General features: G+C 34.5%; 1 protein-coding gene across 1 annotated transcript; it reads right to left on the reverse strand.

Moving 5' to 3' along the window:
• Window positions 1-1070: 1070 nt before the first annotated feature.
• On the reverse strand, window positions 1071-1862 carry LOC145248681 (uncharacterized). The gene has a single exon (XM_080110340.1). It carries the CDS (start codon window positions 1860-1862, stop codon window positions 1071-1073), a length of 792 nt encoding a protein of 263 aa, XP_079966466.1.
• Window positions 1863-22410: the final 20548 nt, after the last annotated feature.

Genomic DNA, 22410 nt, shown 5'->3' on the forward strand with positions numbered 1-22410 from the left:
AGTAAGGATGGTTACTCTCTTATAGATGAAGATACCCTGAAGGTTATGCTTTCGAAATTATTGTTGGCACGCACGAGGTTGACAATAGATATATTGCAGCTTAATCTCGCGCTACTAAAAAAATTCAATGTTCAGCGAATCAATTTTTATGATTGCAATTGTGTGAAGTAGTTTGTCGGATTTTAACCGACTGAAAGGGGGGGATACGTTTCTGCAACTCAACGGCTAAACTTGAACTCGACGTAGGAGAAAAAAACAATGAAACTCTTAACTTGTGTGTAGAATACTTCTCGGCTTTTCTCGGCTAACTGGAGTTGCAACGTATTGCCTCGTTGCTTACAACGACAAATTGTCTTTGTAATAGTAACTGTGAAACGTGTTACTAGACTAAACAAAAAAGTCCAACTAACACATCAACGATAGGGGTGTTTTATAACTCACAAGTTGATGATATGCAAAGTTCAGTCCGACCCACGTGGTGGACAATAAACTACTACTACTATAAAATCAGTCGACGAAGCACTTTTTTAAACCTTTTGCTTGAACGACTGCCTCCCAGAATTCCACTGCCTCCCCCTCCACATCAAGTTCCGGTCAGTAATAATTACCACACATTCCCATATCAAAAAAAAAAAAACGAAAAAAGAAAAATGTCTTTTACGGGATGTGAGATAGGGAAAAGAGAAGGGAATTCATTTTTTAGTTTCAGTTTTTAAGGTCTTACCTCAGACCTTCACCTGAAATTTCTGGTTCTGTTTAGACCCCTTATAAACTGGGTCTACCCCGACGCCTGTGTTTGCAAGTTGGACAATACCATTGTTCTTCTTGGGGTGCATCTACCAGGCCCACACAACCAAAGTGGAACCAGTCATTACACTGATCCCAAGCCACCATTGTTCTGAAATCTTCTGGTTTATCACATGCAGGGCAAATCCAGATTCTAACACACGGGACGATATATTTTGAGCTGGCACATCCTCTGGTTCATGAAGAATTTCATTATCCACATTTTCAGAAAGAGAATTAATCTCCAGGGGAAATAAATGGTTGATTGAATGGGTTAATGTAGCTCAATTTCCTTTTCTCACTCTTGCTGAACGCACCAACCCATCCTTTCCTTCAATCAACTCCAGAACTTCACCTATAGACCAAAATGGTCTACTTTTAAGAGGGTCCTTTATTAACACTATGCCACCCTTTTTGATGGCATTATCAAAGGAAGGGTCAGATAACTCAAGAGGTATTTCTCTCAGGCTCAACAGGTAATCTTCGTGCCACATCTTCCTAAACTTTTCTAAACTTTCTTCACGAAGATGGAGCGTGCTCTTTAACTCGATCCTGCTAAGTGGCTCTGTTAGTCCCAGTTCTTCATTGTCCAATCTTATCATTAAACCTTGACCCACATTTGGATCCATGAGAGATGTGGGAGTTAGGCAATCCATTTCATTAGAGCTTTTATAAGTCAGAGGACGACTATTAATGGCACGCTGTCTATCTGATAACATGGTTAATAAACCAAAATAGTCAACCTTTCCCCTTCCTATAGTTTTGTATAGACAGGATTTAACTGTCTTGAGTGTCCTTTCCCAAGTACCTCCATACCAAGCTGAATAAAGTGGAATGGTACGATGCTTAATGTGATAAGAACCAAACTTCTTGAACTCATCAGTGATCAATCCCTGATCAATTATTTTTGCTGCAGAAATGAAAGTCCTTGCGTTGTCAGAGTAGAGGTGAGAGGGGAGTCCATTCGCATTAGTGAAACGAACAAAAGCCTGCAAGAATGAAGATACGCTCATATCTGGGACTAGTTCTATGTGAACCGCTCTGATAGCCATGCACGTGAAGATGAGGATATACATTTTATAGTCCTTCACTTCTCCCTTAACCCAGATGTGACTGGTGTAATCCCCACCGGTATGGAGATATGGTCTTACCAAATTTACTCAAGAGCTAGGAAGGTCTGTTGCATTCGGTGTCGAGAAGGCAGTGGCATTGTATATTTTGCACTTGGCACAAGTACTCACAATTTTTTTAACAGCCTGTCTGGCTTGTGGTATCCAATATCCTTTTAACCTTATTTCATTTAAGGTTGTTGGCAAACCCAAATGTTGGTTTCTCTGATGAGTGTCCTTTATGATCAAATCGGTGTTATGGTGTATTTTTCCTAAAAGAATTTTGCACCTCATAGAAATGCCATTCCGAGCCACCTATCCTTCCTCTTGAACGAATGATATTGGAGGGATCCAGGAATAGGTTTAAGTTTTTCACTAATTTTGGTGGGCTCTTACCTTCAGGATCCAACAAAAAATCCAACTCTGCGGCAAAAGATTTCCCTTGCATCAACTTTATCAAATATATTTTTGCCAGAAAGTGATTGTCCTCACTTCTCTACAACGTTTTGATGACAAACTTAAAAACCAAAGCTATTACAATAACTAATCTGTTGAAGTTGGAACATCTTTCTAAAGAGACTATAGGGAAACTTTCGTTGTGTCTCGTAAACAAATTCATTGCAGGGTGAATGCATTCCTTTTGTTCTTCCGACAGACAACCTAACTCGAGCTTGTTCCACCGAATTTCTTCCTGCTTTATCCATGCAAGGCCTTTACACCAATAGGAACTGTATTCCTCGATTTTTTTAAAGGAAAGTCCTCTTGTGATGTAGTCGGCTGGGTTCTCCTTAGTTGGCACGTATTGGAAACACAACTCCAACTCCATCTCTGACTTGAGTGTTGCAGACATTTGCGTTAAATCTTGAAGCCTGTTGCGCGCAAATATGTTTTTGTGGTTATCGACTTTGATAGTATCCAAGCCAATACCACTTGAGCGTCTGTTAGAACATATTCTTTTTCTATCAGGGAGTTCTTCAAGGCTTCCTTTATAAAGGGAAAACATTTCAATGCTAGAAACACTGACAAAAGCTCCAAAGTGGGTAGAGATTTACCTTTTAAGGGTGCTACTTTTGCTTTAGCAAACACCAGTGCAGACTGTCCATCTTGTACAGCATATGCTGAAAAGTCGTATGCACTTTTGGAGGCATCACAAAAGAGGAATAATTTTAGGGGCTTATTGTCGTCTAGGACTCTCCTTGGAAATGATACAGAGCCCAATTCTGTTAAGTCCTTTGCCAGAGCTTTCCAGGTTTTTTTGACTCTTCTGAAACTTCAACATTTGTCTCCAAAGTTCTCCTTTCAGCATTCTGCTCCTTACTGTCACTGGAAGATATAGTGACAAGGGATTAAATATTTTGGAAGCTTCAGACAGCATTTTCCTTTTTGTTCATGCGGTTACATCGCATTGGTGCGAACAGACCTTCATAGTATCATGTTGAGGGTTGTACAAATACCCTAAAACTTTCTCCACACCAGAATCAAAACCTGACAGAGTTTCATCTGCCGCCATTTTTCTTGTAACACTGCACTGTTCGATTTACAGGATTGTATCTCAAAGTTACCCTCTTGCAGTCGTTCCTTCACCGCTGAGTATAACGTAGATAGAGTATCTACATCATTTCCTGTTTTCACCAAATTGTCCACATAAAAGTTTGACCTGAGTACTTGGGAACATTCATCTGCAGGAATTTTTTCTGCATGATATTTTAAGACATACTTTAATATAAATGGACTTGCATTGAAACCGAATGAGATGGTAGAGTATCTGTAACAATGCAAGTTGTCGCCTTTTTTCAAGAAGAAACAAAAACGATTGCGGTCCTTTTCTAGCTCTAGACGAATCATAAGGAATGCTTTCCTTATGTCGGCCAATAATACATATTTGTTGGCCCTAAAGCGAATCAACAGTTCTAACATGTCTTCCATTAGGTTGACTCCTGGATAGGCTGCCTCATTAAAAGATGTAGCATTTGCCCCCTTGTAGGAACAATTGAACACAGGTCTCACCTTTGTGGTCGTCTGATCAGCCAGTTTTAGTACCGGTCTGTGCGGAATCCATATGTACTTTTGAAAGTCTTCTGACGTCACTGTTATTTCATCTATAATCCCTCTGTCTTTCTGTTGTCTAAAAACGTCTACGTATTAGTCATAGAGGCCTTTCTTCTCCAGGTCTTTAACTACTTTTTCCAGCATTCTAAGAGCAGCATTGTGGTTAGAAGGCACATACTTCACTTTGTCTTCATACCATGGCAGCTGTACATGGTATCGGCCATCTTTGTAGGATATAGTGTTCCTAAACTTTTGTACCATCTCTTCATCCACGGTGGAGAATGCCTCTGTGATAGGTAACCCTAGTGACTCAATGCTAAACATGCTTTCAAGTCCTCTCTGGACGTTCCCTTCTTCAAACTAAGCTTTTAACGGGTTTGGGTATTTCTCCTCTGGATTCAGCACAAAATTAATTTTGTACTCTGAAAGTCGAGGTGTTTTGTCCAACAAGGAGGTATAATTAAATTTTGCCCCTCTCTTTACTTTGTGTATTGGTTTTAACTGATTCTCATACATGAAGCAACGGCTGTTACCAAAGGGTACAAGTCCTCTCGGTGTGGAAAAAGCGGCTCCATACATGCAGGGGACGATTTCAAATGGTTCTATGAATTGAATGGCGTCAACTCCCAAAATCCTTTCAATTTTAATATAACTGTCCCGGGAATTGTGCTTAGTTGCGAACTGATGTTGTTTCAGCTTTTTAATTATCTGCGGAAGCTCCAGTAACTCATGCGAAAGACTCAAATTACTGGGCAGAATTTGAAGAGTGTGAACGTTCTGATGGATAAGTCTTAACTCCACTGTGGCCTCTTTAAAAGGTCTTGTCTCTGAGCCCAAAAAGTTTTCACTTCCAACTTACTTTCTTTAGCTGTAGAAATGCAATTCAGTTTTTCCAGCACAGAGGTATCCAAATAGGTCCTTTGGTTTCCGGTGTCCAGGAGACAATTTATTTCCAACTGGTTATTTCCCTTTCCTACTACTATGTTGATTACAGGAGACATGAAACCATAGCTGTAGTCATTAGTATGTACACAGGTGTCCACACGCATCTTGCCTCTCTTGTCTGGGCACATTGCTGTCACGTGGCCCTTAACAGTGCAGCTGATACAGCTACTATTTTTATCTGTTCTCAAAGGGCACATTGCTCACCCGTGTGTCTTTTTTTAGGTATCTAAAACACAGCCAAAGTTTTTTGCACCTTGTAATCCAGGCTTCCTGGGAGGTGTAGCAGGGACAATTTTCCGAAGAATGTTCGTGCTTTTTTACAAAACTCACATTTTTTTCTGGTTTTGATTCCACTTTGGCATTGAAAGCCTTCAGGGAGGAATGTGATTCTTCTTCACTTTCTTTCCTAAGTCTAGGTGGGGGCCTCAGCTTGGTTACAGGGTGCTGTTCAGCTTTTCTAATAATCAAAAAACGCTTAATAATTTCTGGTGTCTTCAACAGGATTCAACTTTTGCTTGGACGACTGCCTCCCAGAATTCCACTGCCTCCCCCCTCCACATCGAGGTCCGGTCAGTAATAATTACCACAAGTTTTACTATGTTTGCAAATAGATAAGAGATCAAATGCCGCCATATATTATTTACGAAATATGTAAATCATAGGTGTACCTGATATATTATTACTAAATAGACAATGTTGGCATATTTACGTGTTATTTATTCATGGAACATCATCTGACATCCAGCAATTTGCATATCCTCTTGAAATTATAAAGATAGTTTAAATAGGGGATTATTATTTCAGAGTTTTCCTTCTGCTAGTTTCCCCTATAATGGCAAGAGTCTCGTTTCCCTTACTATTTCACCCATATCACCTAAAGTAAAGGAGAACTGAGCAGCTCAACTATTTGACAAGAATCGGTGTTTCAACATGATGCAAGTCATAGGTATTCATTGTTTTACCCTTAGGTTGATTTACATTGGCTAAATTCGCGCTAAATTCAAAAGGCATAACTCTTACTGCACTTTTACAGCACGTGAACGATATACATTTACAAAAGTTCTTATAATCGAGTTCAATATCATTAAACCTGCGTAACTCTACATAGCACATGCCAACCGAAGTGTTTACTTTGTGCGCACGAGGAACCGTAAATATTCTTTTTCATGAAATAAAATTAATCGAATTAATTATTGTTTTTAATAACTATTGCTGTACAAACTGTTCAAAATACAGTTTGAACTTAAATTTGTCATATAATAAAAAGCAGAAGTACAGAAATAGGGCTGAGACTAAGAATTTTTTTGCCATAATTTTCAAAGCTTGTAAAGTAAGAACTGCATTAGCAGTTGTGCATAAATATAAAGACTGTTTATCTGATAAATAGAAATAACAAAAAAATATTCTCTTGGATAAAAATAAGATAAAGCGAACAATATATTAATCTGTGCTGATTGTTATTAAAGATAATGTGATTGCCACGAGAGCAGTAAGCCTGGATTACCTGAAACTCGTCGAAATGAAGTGATTAACTTACATATATTTTGTCGAGAAATTCATAGGCTATTGATTCGCTGACAAGATTAACTGATGAGCATATGCTGAATCTTTTGCCAGACTAAAAAATATATATATAAAACAACCATTGCGATATGAACAAGGGGTTATATCTTTTGATACACTAATTAGAACTGGAAAAATGTTGTCACCAATTTATTTCTTGCAAAAATCGGGCAGAGCAAGGAAACTTACTTGTAGCAAGCTCCGGAATTGATGCTAATGTACTAACTGAAGATCGAACAGCTTACACAACGTTTCAACTTTCTTTAGATCAGAATACAATAATAAACTTGTTTACAATATATGTAAAAATTATGGTATTGCTGAAGTTGTTCCCAGATTATATGTGATAGTGTGAGAGGTCGTTACTATGCCTTAATCAAAACAGTTCTAAACGCTGTACATAGAACACTGCAGGATTTGTGTAATTCCAACTGTGGGATGGGAGCTATGACTCTAATACTTTCAATCGATTTTAGCAAACAATGCCAGATATTTTCAGTGGAAATAAGGCAGATAATTTGAAAGCGTATTTGAAATAATATGTGCTGTGAAAATATACCACACGTTTTAAGAATACTACATAGAGATTTTGTTTCTGAACTGGTTGCTAATACTCTTTTCAAACTTTGAGAGGGAATAATGAATATATATTAGGAAGGTGGACTAATTTTAGCAAAAATATTCATCTTCGTTTACAAATAAACAGCACTAGTTAAAAATGTTTTTCATCATTATTTTACAATTTAACAAATCATGGTATATTTGTATTGCATTACATGAGCCGATTTCTGCCAGAAGTGAAGACTGTTATTCAGAAGTTAGAAAGGAAACAGAAACAATGATAGAATACACTAGGAGAAACAATGAGAGAATACGTATATTCTCAATATATATATATATATATATATATATATGTATATATATATATATATATATATATATATATATATATGAAATTTATTTATACACACATTGATGGCTTCATATGTGCATACATGTTTATGTAATCACCCGCGTTAGGGGTTACGTCTTCAGGCCAAGAATGGTGGTCGAGATCTGATATTTCAAACAAAAACATTTTCTTATTTCGTTTTCAAAGTTAGAATGTAACATGGGTGTGGGTTATGAGCGGGGAGAGGAAAAGTAAGGTTTTTAAAGGTAATAAACATCTTTTTTATTTCCCTTTTTTATATTCCCTTTTTTAAGTTCATCTATCCCATCTTTTTATTTTATGGCATAATGTACTTGAGAATGTAGTATTTTTGTCTTGCGGTCTGTAAATTAAAAACATTCACATGGACATTGAGTACTGCCCGCTGCCGTTAAATTCACACACACACACACACACACACACACACACACACACACACACACACACACACACACACACACACACACTAGAAGCAAGCATGCGCTTATATCTATATTTATATCTATACTCAGGAGCGTTGTATTTTAATCACACACACTCACACTCAGACACACACACGCATTGAAAACAGGTCATAACTATATCGACACAGGAATAAAATTAAAATGAAAATTAATGAAATAAAAAAATAAACCAAATAAAACAAAAATAAAAATGAAACAACACAATATAAAAAAACAAATAAACAAAGCAAAAACAGAAATAAAACGTCGAAATTTATCAAACTCCTTACGCATACATATATATAAATACACGTATATACACGCACATCTTCCTACACCCGCGCCTATACACACATACACGCACATATACACATACATAGACATATACTGCTCACATACAGTTATAGCAATGCATGGACGCTCAAAAACAGATGCCAATGTACACACATGAATACCAGACATCATGAGTGTTATTATATCAAAATTATAATTAATCTCCCTAACAATCCTAATAATACTAATTCTAATAATATTGATCATACTAATGACACCACCAATACCAATAATAAGACTGTCGATCAGAATCCCAAAACCTGTGGACCCCAACCGAACAGACGCCCAACAAAATACAGCTATACATACGCACATACATACATATATATACACATATATACACATACATATAAATATATACATACACACATACATGTATGCATACACATACACATAAACACACACACATATATATGTATATATATATATCTATATATATCTATATATATATATATATATAACACACGCACACACATACACACACGCGCACCAGTATACACAGAACACATAAACACACATTCATACCATTTGCAGGGGTAGACACAAATCCCCATCCACAGGTGTCCCCAAATCTCCACAGACGTATACGAGACACATATATATATATATAGCAAGCAACATAGACTCATGCCTCTACCCACATACATACACACGAATGGACACACAGATACCAGCTCACACACCACGTATAAAAACACAGACATACATGCAAAAATGCAAAACGCTTTTTTTTTAAATAATAATAATAATAATAGTAAGAAGAAGAAGAAGAAGAAGAAGAAGAAGGTGTCCTCTTTCTTCAGTAGTGTGTTAACCGCTTTATATATGAAACCTCGTACCACTCTAGTCCCCGCGGGCGCATATATACATACACAACATACATGTATGTATACCCAGACACCCATACATTCTATAATATACATTATTACAATCATCGTATACGAGAAGCCTATTTTAATAGTTCAGATATATACATATATATATATATATATATATATATATATATATATATATATATATATGCATACATATATATATACATATGCACTTATATACATATACGCATATACACACATATATAGAAGCACATTCCGCAGATACATACACAAATACACTTACACATACATATTTACACAAAATACAGTCATATTTTTTTAAATTCAATTTTAACCCCAAACAAGGCGCAGTGCCACTTTGAAGCAGGGGGCTACTATCAGGGACTTTATTTGCGGGGTCATTATGAGGGGAGATGAGTAGAAAGATGTTTGTTAACATTACACTTGGACTTCTGCATATCATTGCAGTTGGGAAAGCAGAATCCCGGAAGGGAGTTCCAAAGACTCGCAGTTCTGGGGAAGAAACTATTGGAGTAAAAGGCTTTCTTGCACCTAGGGATCTCTACTGTAAAGGAATGAGACTCAGTAGCTTGTCGGGTTTGTCGGGGGTAGTTACGTCGGGGAGGTACAAGTGTTTGCAGTTCTTCAGAGCATTCATCATTGAAGTATTTGTAGAACAGGCAGAGGGATGCAGCATCTCGGCGATGGGACAGAGGCTGACGCCTAGATGACAGTTCAGGACCTATCAAGTTGGCGACTCTCTTTTGAACCCTGTCCAGCAGCTAAATTTGCTACAGTATTGGATTGAGAGAGACGAGTTAATGTATGGTTAGATATAGGTTTGTAAGTTTAGGAATGGATGATTAGATATGGTTTAGTAGGTTTAGGATTAGGATAAAGCGTAAGGGTATGGTTTTCTTGCTATTAGAAATTCTGAGTTGGTGCCAAAACCGAATATTTAGTAAGACTGAAAGATAAGATATGCTCAGTATAGATACAAGAGAACATTTGATATGGAGTACAGTTATACCTGATAGATATAGGTTATTGCATATTCTGTAAGTATAGTTAAATATAGATGGATGGATAAGCAGCATTGTATACGAATGCATGGAATTTTAGACAATTTGAGTAAGTTGCCTTTAGATTACAACGAAGGAGAATGACTTCGTCTTTCTCTTAATATCCGGAAGTTTTTATTTCAATGAGTACCGGCTTAGTTTGTGTAATGATTATTGCAATACTATCTCTTAACAAAGAGATATTACTGGTTGATGCTCATTATAGATTACTTTAAGTCTGTGTGCAGGACTATGGCTAGTAAGTATTTACTTAGAAGCGTGGTTATGGGTTCGGAGTTATAATTAGGAACATGCCTAGGAAATTTTGGTTGTTAATGGGTATCGATTTACGAGTCTGTTAGGGTCAAGGGCGGAGAGCAAGGACCACTTACGTTACGTGAAACGGATTAGGTTTAATGGCAACTTGAGAGATAGAGCAGTTTGATTTGTTAGTGATCAGGAGAAAGAGAATTTAAGTAAAAAATAAAAGGTTTGTCATGCAAAACAGACAAGGCAGTCATCTTGGAGGTAAAATATCTATAGGAGATACTTAGTATACAACCAGTTTTAGAGGAATTTTAGGTACAATAGTTTCATGGTCTGTTGTACAAGTCCGTAGTCTAGGTCAGGGACGAAGCACTTCTAATATTGCAACTGGGTGTGTCTAATTTTTAAAGTAGTTGAATAGAGTATTATGAGGCGTTCTACTTAGCTTAGGGATAGAATGAAAATTTAAGGTAATATTCAGAGTGATATAAGCAATTTCATGAGGATTAGATATATGATCACTGGATGTTGAGCTGCTCAGGAGAATTCTTGAATCTATTCAGAAGGATGACTTGGTGATATAAGATTTGAGAAATTAAGAGTCTGGGGATACAGAAAGTTGTGAGCTGATCAGGATTCAGTATAGGCGATTATATATAGTTAGCAAAGATGGTTTGGTTTAGTACGCACGTAATTGTACATATTAAGTATACTGCTTCAGTTCTATCCTCTATTGTAAAGGAAATCCGTTTGTATTTCGATTGGCAATTTTGTCAAAAAAGGAAATTTAAAACAGCTTATCTTATTTTTGATGATATCAGTTTACAGACAATTGTACAGACTGATAAATTGTTGTGTAAGACATAAGAGTCCATCGTCTTCGTATTGAGATGAAATGATGGAGCAAGAGCATAGGTTCGGAACAGGTGTCCGGAAAGGAAATGGCAGTGTACAAGGAAGGCTGGGGGTCACTGATATCTTATTAACGTTATTTTAATTTTTTTTTTAAGAAAAAATATTGCCTTTCGATGGCTGAATATATTAAGTAATCTACTTATATATATATATATATATATATATATATATATATATATATATATATATATATATATATATATATATATATGTACACTGCCAGCAAATGATACATCTAAAATAGAAATAGACATGAACTCATTCACTACATAATCCTCTTTTCTATCCAACCCCACATGAAAAGTTATATTACCCGCCCCCGCAGGCTTGTAATTTTTTCATAAGGTGTATGTTTTTTGTACTACGTAAAAATTTATACTACGTAAAAATTTATAGTGAATTCAGATTGAAGTCCATAGGTGTATCCTCATATTTAGTAAGCACTCTTTCGAGGTGTACACACGATATATAACTATATAACAATAATATATGACATATGACACAAAATCAGAGTATTAAGGTAATATAAACGGAGTATAAAGGTTTATATTTAGTAGTACTTACCTTCATGTTTATTCATTCCCCCCTATTTCGTTATTTCCTTTTCTTCTCTTTCACTTTCCATTTTTACTTTTTTATCTATTTATCTATTTATTTATTTATTATTATTTATTTTTTAAATCTTTCTTTCCCTTTATTTTTTTTCTTTCTTTATTTTTTCAACCCATGTGTATATACATACAGATCATAAACACATACATGCCCACACCCAAACATATCCACATGCATACATTATTTCGAGGTGCACCTAAACTATCTATTACTCGCTTGGTTAAAATATTCTTTCATACATGTATTTATTTAGGGTGGTAATATTATAACTGCTTGAGAAAGTAGAATATTAAGCGATTATGTAATCCATACATGTATGATCATAGTTACGATCTCACTTATCCTCTTTACTTGGGGGGGGGCTACTGGATGGGGGATATTTGTACTCATAATTGTTCTGATTTTCTAATTTAGAGTTTTTAAGTGCATGTATTCTATATTGTTTGCAGTATATAGCAGTTTCTTGTTTAATATTTAGCAGCTTATCCCTATCTTTAAACCTACCTATTTTAAGTTTTTTTTTTATAAGGATAATGGCCATGGTGAGTTTAATGAGTTGCAAGTATTGGTCCTTCTAATAATCTTCCATTTTATTCTAGGTGTTTTATTTTCTCTAACAAATTTCCAGTAGTATAACGATAAGGAAGTGCCCTTTTCATAAGTTTGATTACTCATCGAACTTGTATGCCCATAGAATCTATTTTTGAAAGTAATTTGGGTACTACCTATGTAGACTCTTTCATCCCTTGGGTTCTCTACTGAGAATATCCTAGCCTGGTATACCACTGATAAGGTTGAACATTTATTTTTATTGGGCATTCCTCAGGCTTTTGGGAGTTACATTTCTTCAGCCATGCTATCACTAGTATTTAGACTTTCTCTATTTGTCATCCGTAAGATTCTTCCATTATGCTTTTTTATAATTCTTTCTAAGTTATCACCACAGCTATAACTTAATTTTAATGTATTTTTATTAACTTAATTTTAATATAGTTTCATTAATATGATATATATATATATATATATATATATATATATATATATATATATATATATATATATATATATATATATATATATATATATATATGGTATCCACAACGTCTGGCTACATTATGTAGCCAGTGTTTTTGGAAACATCCTGAAGAGTATGGATCTAGATTTTGTGGGCACCATGTATATAACACCCCCACACACATATACACACATATTCACACACATATGCACGCACACACACACATGTATGTATGTATATATGTATACATATATATATATGTTTAAAGAAAAAAAAGAAAAAAACGAATGAAATTATTAAAAAATCAACGTTTCGTCCTTGTTTCAGAGGACATCTTCAGGATAATTGAAATAAAAATGTGATAAAAGAAAAAGTTATAGATCGTGCGAAAAAAGACAGTTTTTTAAAAATCCAACCCATGTCGGGAAAGGACGAATATGTGTGCGTATGGGAAGGTTGTTTGATGTCTATATACACACTTTTAAAATGCATTAAAATAAATATGTACATTTTTTTCTGCGAAACTACTCATTTTCCTGAAACATTCAAGGGAAAAACGGCTAGCCAGGATCAACCTTGATACCTTGCTCTTTGATTATTATTTTCCCTATGCTAGGGGTTAAATGGTAGAAGCCTTTTCTTTGCGTAATAGTATTAGTATTCAATATTAGTGCTGATTCTAAAAGTCTTCTGTAGCCGTTAAACATAACGTAAACCGCCACTGGTATATTTTTCATTCCTTATACACATATATATATATATATATATATATATATATATATATATATATATATATATATATATATATATATATATATATATATATATATATAAAAATACAGGGTGCCCGCAAAATTTTGCTACAAAATCTAGAGGATGCTTCCACAAAGTCTGGCTACATTATGTAGCCATACTTAGTGGGCATCCTGTATAAATATATATATATATATATATATATATATATATATATATATATATATATATATATATATATATATATATATGGAGTTTATTTCTGTGTGTACGTGTGTGCGTATGTTTTTTTTGTGGAAATGTAATAAGATCTTATCCCTGTTGATGAACATCGATAAATTACATTTTCAGTAATATTATAAAATTCTAGGTGGAACGCATAAATTGTTTCGCCTCAATCTTCAATGCTATTACGAGTGTAATCACTTGGTAGTTCGAGAGAAAAATTTATGGATGTATTTTAAGGCAAATAAAATATCTCGTAGGAATAATAGTGTTAAATCTTATTTCACTTAATAAAGCATTGCCTTTCAATGGATGCTGCTAGTTATATTTGAATTGATTTTCATTGTAATGAAAAACATTTTTTCTCGGTGGTTTTTTGCACTGGAGACGAACACAAATCATGGAAGAAGGTAAATTGGTTCTAACCTACTCGCGTTTCCTGTAAAAAAACAACAACAAACGCAGTAAATCTGATTTTAATCTAATCGATTATCGGCTAAAACCAGGACAAATACACATTATAAATGTTGTTCACAGCCGTCTCACTTTTCTGGTTCTTCACGCAGTCTTATTTATTGGTTGCAAATATTTGTTTATATTGAATCGTTTATCATACTCCCGCAAGAAAAATCGTATTTAAAACAAACCTGAATGTTAAACGTCCATGTATATTAGTAGGAATAAATTGAGTTTTTAATGAAAATATATATTTTCTATATAATCCAATTCTATATACGATTTATATAGTTAAATTAAGTCTACAGATATGCTGACAATTTATATTAGGAAATATACATGTATTTTCGATTCTACCATATGTGTAATGAAATGCAAGAAATTAGTGCAATTACATTATCCTGAAACTTTCGCAAAGTTATGCACAGTTGTGTAATATTTGTTTGTGTTTGGCAAATAGAATGTTTAAATTTAGACACATATAAGAATACGAACGAACTCGTTGAAAATAAGCTAATATAACGGCGGTGATTCTAAAATTGTACTGAAGTTTTTTTTTTTGTTTGTTTATTACATTTCACCCCAAACAAGGCGCATTGCCACTTTGGTGTAGGGGGCAACTATCAGGGCAGCAACTACGGGGGCACTGGAGCACGGTAATTTGTTTGAGTCACCAGATCAAGGAGGTCGTCGTCCAAGATTAGAGAGACCACCCTCCCCTTTGGTTTAGTTTCAGAGTTTTCCTTCTCCTAGACGGATGATATGGGAAGATCTACTGGGTCATTAAGCCCTGAGAGGGTTTTCTCCGCGCCTGGGTCCTACTCCAGTTATTTCTGCGATCCCGCGTGGTTAGTTAATGTTACAGGGTTAGTTTGTAGAGGTTATATATCTAATGAATAGTTTCACTCCTCAGTGATTTAGGGGCATGCAGTGGAAGCGGTTTTGCGGGGAGGTTTGTTAGAAAAGCGTTGGTGCGGAATAGGACTCTTACCTGTAGTTTCCCATTTTTTTTTAAAGCTTTATATGTTAGTTTAGGTTCAGGATAACGTTATAGTTTGAATAGGTATTAGGAACTGAGGTAAGACATTTACCCCAATCACTGTATATTTAGGTTTACGAAGTTTAAGGTGTAGGTGCTGTACACTCAGGGTGTAACTGGAGGTACATTTTAAGTTATGGTATATTCCGTATGTATAATTAAGTAAATAGATATTTGGGCAAGTTTTAAGTAGGTGCAAATAGAAGTTGTGTCAGTATTTTTACTATCAAGGGGGATAATTTCATTTTTCATTTAAGACTCATAGAGAGTTTTGCATGACAGGGAGTATCGGATTTTGTTTAGTATTGTTTGTTGCAACCCCTCTAGGAAGAGACACTTTTTTATATACTGAATATCGCTTTGCATCCGAGTGCATACTTTGGCTGGTAAGTACCTAAATGGATAGGAATGAACTCTACTGTATGTCAGGGGTAGAAATGTTAAGGCTGTTAGGCGGTTAGTATGTGAAAGTTAGAAGCTGTAGGTTAGGGATTCCACTACTAAGACGTATGTATAATGTATGGTTTTAGTGGCACCTAGAGGGGGTCAGATTGTTTGCTTTCAAGGGTCAGGGTTATTTACCATTTTCCAATACAGTAAAGTTTCATTTGGAGTTAGAGTTTACAGTATTGTTTTAGCTTGGGAGAAAATAAAACCTCCCTTTCTTTCCACCTATTTTCCATGCAGGTTAGACGTATGCAGTCATCTTGGAGGTAAAGAGAGCCAATTATTACGTGATTCGGATTCATATTTTTAGGCAGTCATAAAGGTTGGGGATAAAACATCGTATCTATTCAGAAAACGACCTAGTGCCGTAGCTAATATCACTGCAGATTTCAGTTACGATTATAGTAACAGTTAAAATTTCAAGCTATGTCCAGTGGTTTGGTAGAGATATCAACGACATTTAAAACGTTGTTTTTAGGTGGATTTCCAACAAAATATTTAAAAGTTTAATTCATTTATTAGGTTACACACTCACGGACAGAGAGGCGCATATATATATATATATATATATATATATATATATATATATATATATATATATATATACATATATATTTATATATATATATATATTTATATATATACATATATGTGTATATATATATATATATGATTACCTTTCTTGACAGAAGTTTGCTATCTAATCAGTAAAGTTAGGCTGTGAGCACGTAAGTGATTTTTAGTACAACTTTAGTCTTACATGAATGTACATATCAGTAATATGATTAAACATGCCCTTCTCTTCAAAGTTGACTACATAATAATTTTGTTAAACTTTGGATGTCAATCCACGTGTTCCCTTACAAGTTATAATACAATTATTGCAATTTAGAGTTCAATGATATACTTTTAATCCTCCTGTATGTGCGTGATATCAGATGATTTAGAAAACACACCTTTGAGAGAAGGGGCATGAACATACAGTGAATGCCCATTTCTGTGTCATTATCTCTGAACTGACGTTGTATGTACACCCTTTCTTAAAACACGTTTTAGACAGCACAAACTCCAGGCTGATTATCCTTAATTTTACAACTTTTTCTGGTCGTTTTCTCGACATGATCGATATTTTGCTTGAGTATCCCTATTATGTACATTCAGCGCACGTTTTTGTTTAATTTTTCATTCACAGAATTGTACAATTATTTTGTCTTTGTTTACGTTGTGATCTTTTACCACTGTCGATCTCGTCATAAACCGCTGATTACCAAGTGTTCGTCCCATATCCTAAACAAGGTTGTAATCCCGCGCATCGGATTTGAATGCTTTCAATTCGATACTAGTAATATTTTATCGTTTAAGAACTACAGTGGCAGGCGTTCGCGTTCTCCAGTAAATATTATGTATTCTCCGAATAGAGCTTTGATGAAATCTTTCCCATAACTTTAGATGATTTCTATGTGCTGTCCTAATGTCTGAATTATAGCAGCATAGTAACATCTTAGCTTGACTTTTGAATTAGGTCCTTGATCTTCTCTAGTTTGCAAAAATCATAACTGATTTATCTCAGCATTAAGCATACAGTCATTACTCAGCGAACTACCCAGATATTAAAAATTGTCCGTAACATTAAACTTCTAATAATCGGCATATATGTTTAATTCAATATATAGAATTCCTATAGGAAGGAGATAGGTAGCACATCTTTTGTTGTGGCTGATGGTTATCCAATATATTTACAAAACTCTTATAATTGTAAATAATCATGCGCTTCTGTTCTGAATGTTAAACAACTTAACCACCATCTGCATATAATAATTGAATATCAAGGCTAGGAGATGTTTTCAACTTTGCGTTTAGACGTCTTAATTTAAAAATGGTACCAGATGTATGAAACCGAAACGAACTCTATATCGCAATTGTGTTAAAACTTTCCACCGTTGAATATATAAAAATTAATGTAGGGGCAAATATATCACCTGGTTTCACATTGTTTTCATCTGATATTTGGTGAGACAAGGATGCCTTCAAGTTCAGTATGGCTTTATATCATGGTGTAACTGCTAAACATTTTCGATAGGCCGTCGTGCAGAGCATATTGTGCCCCTTGTGCTGCTGCTTGATCGAAAATCACATTGGTTCTCTGGTAAGATAGATTGACACATCCATTTCAGTAAACGCGCTTTTATTAAACATTTCCTTTTCTTCAAATGTTAATCTCTCTTTAATCACTACATTCAGGTTTTAACCTAATCCCGTCTCAATGTGGGATCATTATTACATCAATCAAACCTTCAAGCATAGAATTACAATGAAACACATCACAGAAATAGCATGGATGGCGTTTATAATGGTATCAACCTCAAATTCAATACGTGGTGTTTTAACTTTATTAATTACTGTACATTTACGTTTAATCTTATCAGTGCTTAGATAAGTCATTATTTCAGAAACGACTTCTTCTTGAGGGATACTCTCAAAAACGATGTCATTTATTTTTGCAAATTGTTGCAAAAAACTAAAGCTATCTTTCGCTTTCACAGGTTCCAATGTTGAAAGGTGATCCCAAAAACCGTGTCTGATTTTGTAATATATATATATATATATATATATATATATATATATATATATATATATATATATATATATATATATATACCTTTTAGTATTTTACGCTCGTAATCTGTCTGGATGTCTGTAGAGAATTTGACCAATAGCTTGTTATTTATTCGAAGCGTATCATACTGTACTTTTAATATCAATTCTTTATACACGTCTCCGCAGTTATTTTAGCTGATCTATTTACGACCCGACTAAATATAATTACCGAAGATTGCCCGGGAGATGGACTAATGGAAGATGAATTAACGATTTTATTTATTTGAATAAGGCATTACCAGGTAATAGTTCAAGTGCTTCATCGCTGATATGATATATATTTTCTTTGTAGAAGAGAAAAAATCCGACAAAATTACTGTTTTTTGAATATGATTGTTTTAGTTAACTAAGTACGTTTTGTATAAAATGACCTTAAAAGTTTATGGTTGAGGTTAACCTGTGTGTGAAAAAAGTTAATGGAGGTGTTGGTCGCTAGAAGGAAATTAACTCATTTATATGCATAGGTGAAGTGGCTAATAATCCAATCAAGGCGAAGAAGAGTATAGTTTACAGGTTTAGGGTTGATGGGACGCCCAGATAAGTCACAACTTACGAACCTCCATTTAAAAAGTACTGTTGAGTAGAAAGGATCAGTTGTTCTCGGGATGTGTCGGTCACATTCCGTTATTGTTAAGAGCCCGCATCACTGTCCCCACATCCCAGCGTTTAAACACCCGTTCACTAAGCAACGAATAAACAAGGAAGTGTCGGCTATTAAAATAGAATACAAGACCCCGTTTGATTAGCTCTAGATAGGCTTCTTAAAAAAAACATTTTACACTTAATTTTTCCTATTGATAACTGCGCATAATTACAGTGTTTCAGTACATTAGCATTGGTAATGCACTAAATATATCTGTTCCGACTCGCGACCCCGGTGAACATTACGCCGATGAGTTTGAATGAAGAACGTTCATGGAATGTATCATAAGCCATGCCTATTACTAGTTGAACAGATTACTTGTAGTCGTTAAAGGATAAAAGCGTAACCCTTGCAACATTGAATGTGTGCATCCATATTTGCCGATTAATACTATAGACTGGATGAATCGTTAAGGGTTACTGCTATTTCCTTATAGTAGAGTTATTACGTTTCTTCTCATGTTATTTATAGAGCGTGGTTTGGTCAGCAAATAGGTTTGATACGCGTGGTTTGGTCAGCAAATATACTTATTTGAGATACAATAATTTTAACTTGGATGTAATTTATTAATATAAGGAACTATAAAAGTTGATGGTTCGACCCCTGAGGTACACACGCATATATATTATATTGTTATGCCGTACAGTAATCGACGTCATGCTGGATATTCTCTTATTTAAGAACTAGCGGGGGTACCCGGCATTGCCCGGGTGTTTGTAGGTGTGTGTGAAAAAAACCCGAAATGTGAAAAAAACAGGTACCCGTGAAAAAAAACGAAGCCTTGACACGCAGTTGGAAAACAGTAAAGTGTGGAAAAAACAGGTGCGTGTTTTTGATTGACGTGACGGCGATATGTATTCAGCAGTTAGAGTTTTGTGCGGGACAGTTTTTAATGAGGTCAATAAATCGGTTTGCTTGTTTTTAAAAACCCGCTCCCTGTTTATTAGTGGGAGCACCTCATCTCGAAATGAAGTCTACCGTCTGATATGACGAAGTCGACATTGACCGAACGTTATTTATCTCTTTAGACACCACTGGCTTTTGGCCAGTAATTAGAGTCGAGTTTCGCTTTTTGTTTATACCGACAACCGAATGTAACGCGTGCCGATGCGGGAAATGTCGAATAATTAACGTTTGAATGTCAATAAAATGTAATAGACAGGCGAGCTCCGGGGTTAAGTGTGAGATATTACAATTTATAGATGATATAAAAGGTTTTAAAAAGTTGTGAAGCGAGCGAGCGCTTCTCTGAAAGAAGGATTTTGTGGACACCGAGGAAGAGCGTGCATACATACATACATTTTCGCGTTTATATATATATATATATATATATATATATATATATATATATATATATATATATATATATATATATATAAGTTAATTATGCCATGTATTTGTCAAGTAATATTATATGATCTGATTTTAACGAAAATACTATCGTGCCATACCCTGCTAAATGTCTTAGATATATCTAGTGCTACTTACTTAGAGTCTCCCGCTTTATCCAGTACATAGTATATACGTTCATGGATCCAGTTAAGATATATGTAGTAGAACGGACGTGTGAAAAGCCATCCTATTTGTCGAATAGTAGATTAGAAGCTGTGAGGTGATAGATGAGTCCTTGATTAAATTTGCACTCGAGTAATTTGAGACAAGGAGCCGAATGAACTGAATTAAATGATGTATATTTGCTGATACGTACCAGACCACTTTAATTGGACTTATGCCAGATGAGTTCATGTATTTTATTCATTTTACAACACTTAACATTCTCTATAGATCATCCTTTTTATGAAAATATAATATTATTAGCCCATGAACTCCTATTTAATTTAAACATATCGCATAGACAATCTACTTTGTAAACACCATTAACAGGTTAAAATTATATAATAAAAATACATTATAATTCATTCTTATTAAAATGTATCAATTTTGCATTAATTATTGTATCACTAGCAAAGCGACCGGCGTACCTATGATCTAAAATACCCCTAAATATGATAAGTTTGTTTATGCTGTTTTCATATTTATTATTACACGGCGGATTATTAAATGATTATACCATTTCTGTTATTTTAGTAGTTATTACAGAAGTAACAGCAAGGGGTTTGAGTGGCATTAGTAAAAGATGAAAACAAAGCATTTGGCACGTAAGACTTAGTCTTTACATTTAGAACAATTCTCAGACGGATATGATTCAGTTCCCAAATGCAGTGACTTAAACATCAGAATGTATATTTGCTGATTCGTACAAGAGCACTTTAATAATTTCAGATAAGTTTATTTTATTTTATTTAGCTTTACAACTCATAAAATGTTTTACTAGCTTTTATAAGAAAACAACATTTTTCAGAAACGTGGAATACTTTCTTCTTCTTTTTTTTACTAATCAGAAACCTTCTGCATTGAAAACATCTCTTGAAAAATATTAAGCTACACAGAAAAAAACACACCGACATATATAGAGTTGGATCTAGAGAAATTATTATATTATAAGAGTACACAGACGTACGTTTTTCTAGAAAAACACACCCATACACACAATCATATCTATATTATATCTATATTTTATCAGTTTTTTCATCAAATTGTGATAAAAAAATTAACTATAGAATAGCATTATAACCTTTAATTAGCTTGTATATTTTCATGTAGTGCCGCCCAATACTACGTTAAAAACATGGGCATTACAATATTAAATTTCACTACAAGTTCATATACATTCTTATATCAGTGGAAAGGAATGACAACAGTGAAGACAATCAAGCAAAAATCCATACGCAAAAAAAAAATCCCAACGCAGCAAGCCATAGGTTGGCTTGATCGGAGACTATATATAAAAACATTCTGTGTTATTTATAATTTTGAAAACAGTAAACATGATAAATATAGTGCGTAGATTACTGTTTTAAGCATAATAAATGTATAACGTATATTACTGCTTTAAAAATAATAAATATATAACGTAGAGTGATATTTTAAAAAGAAAAAAAATCATTAAATAAAAATAATATTTTATGCCCAAAGACAAAAATGCGCAATTAACTAAGACACGGGATATTCAAGGATAATTCTCAAAGATAACCGTATTATCGTAATGGTAAAAAAGCATATATTTGCACACTCAATAATGATAGCCTCTATAGAGAGGTTATATATTCACGCAAAATAACAGACACTAATATTTTGTCATCAAGTTATCACACTTCCCACCCCCCATCTGATATAGTTACTAATGCAATAAACCATTCAAGTAGCCCCTCTATTTATTAACTAGTTGATCTTATATATATATATATATATATATATATATAT

Source organism: Euprymna scolopes, chromosome 27 (assembly GCF_053919585.1).
Source record: "Euprymna scolopes isolate OS-2025 chromosome 27, ASM5391958v1, whole genome shotgun sequence".
NCBI lineage: Eukaryota > Metazoa > Mollusca > Cephalopoda > Sepiida > Sepiolidae > Euprymna > Euprymna scolopes.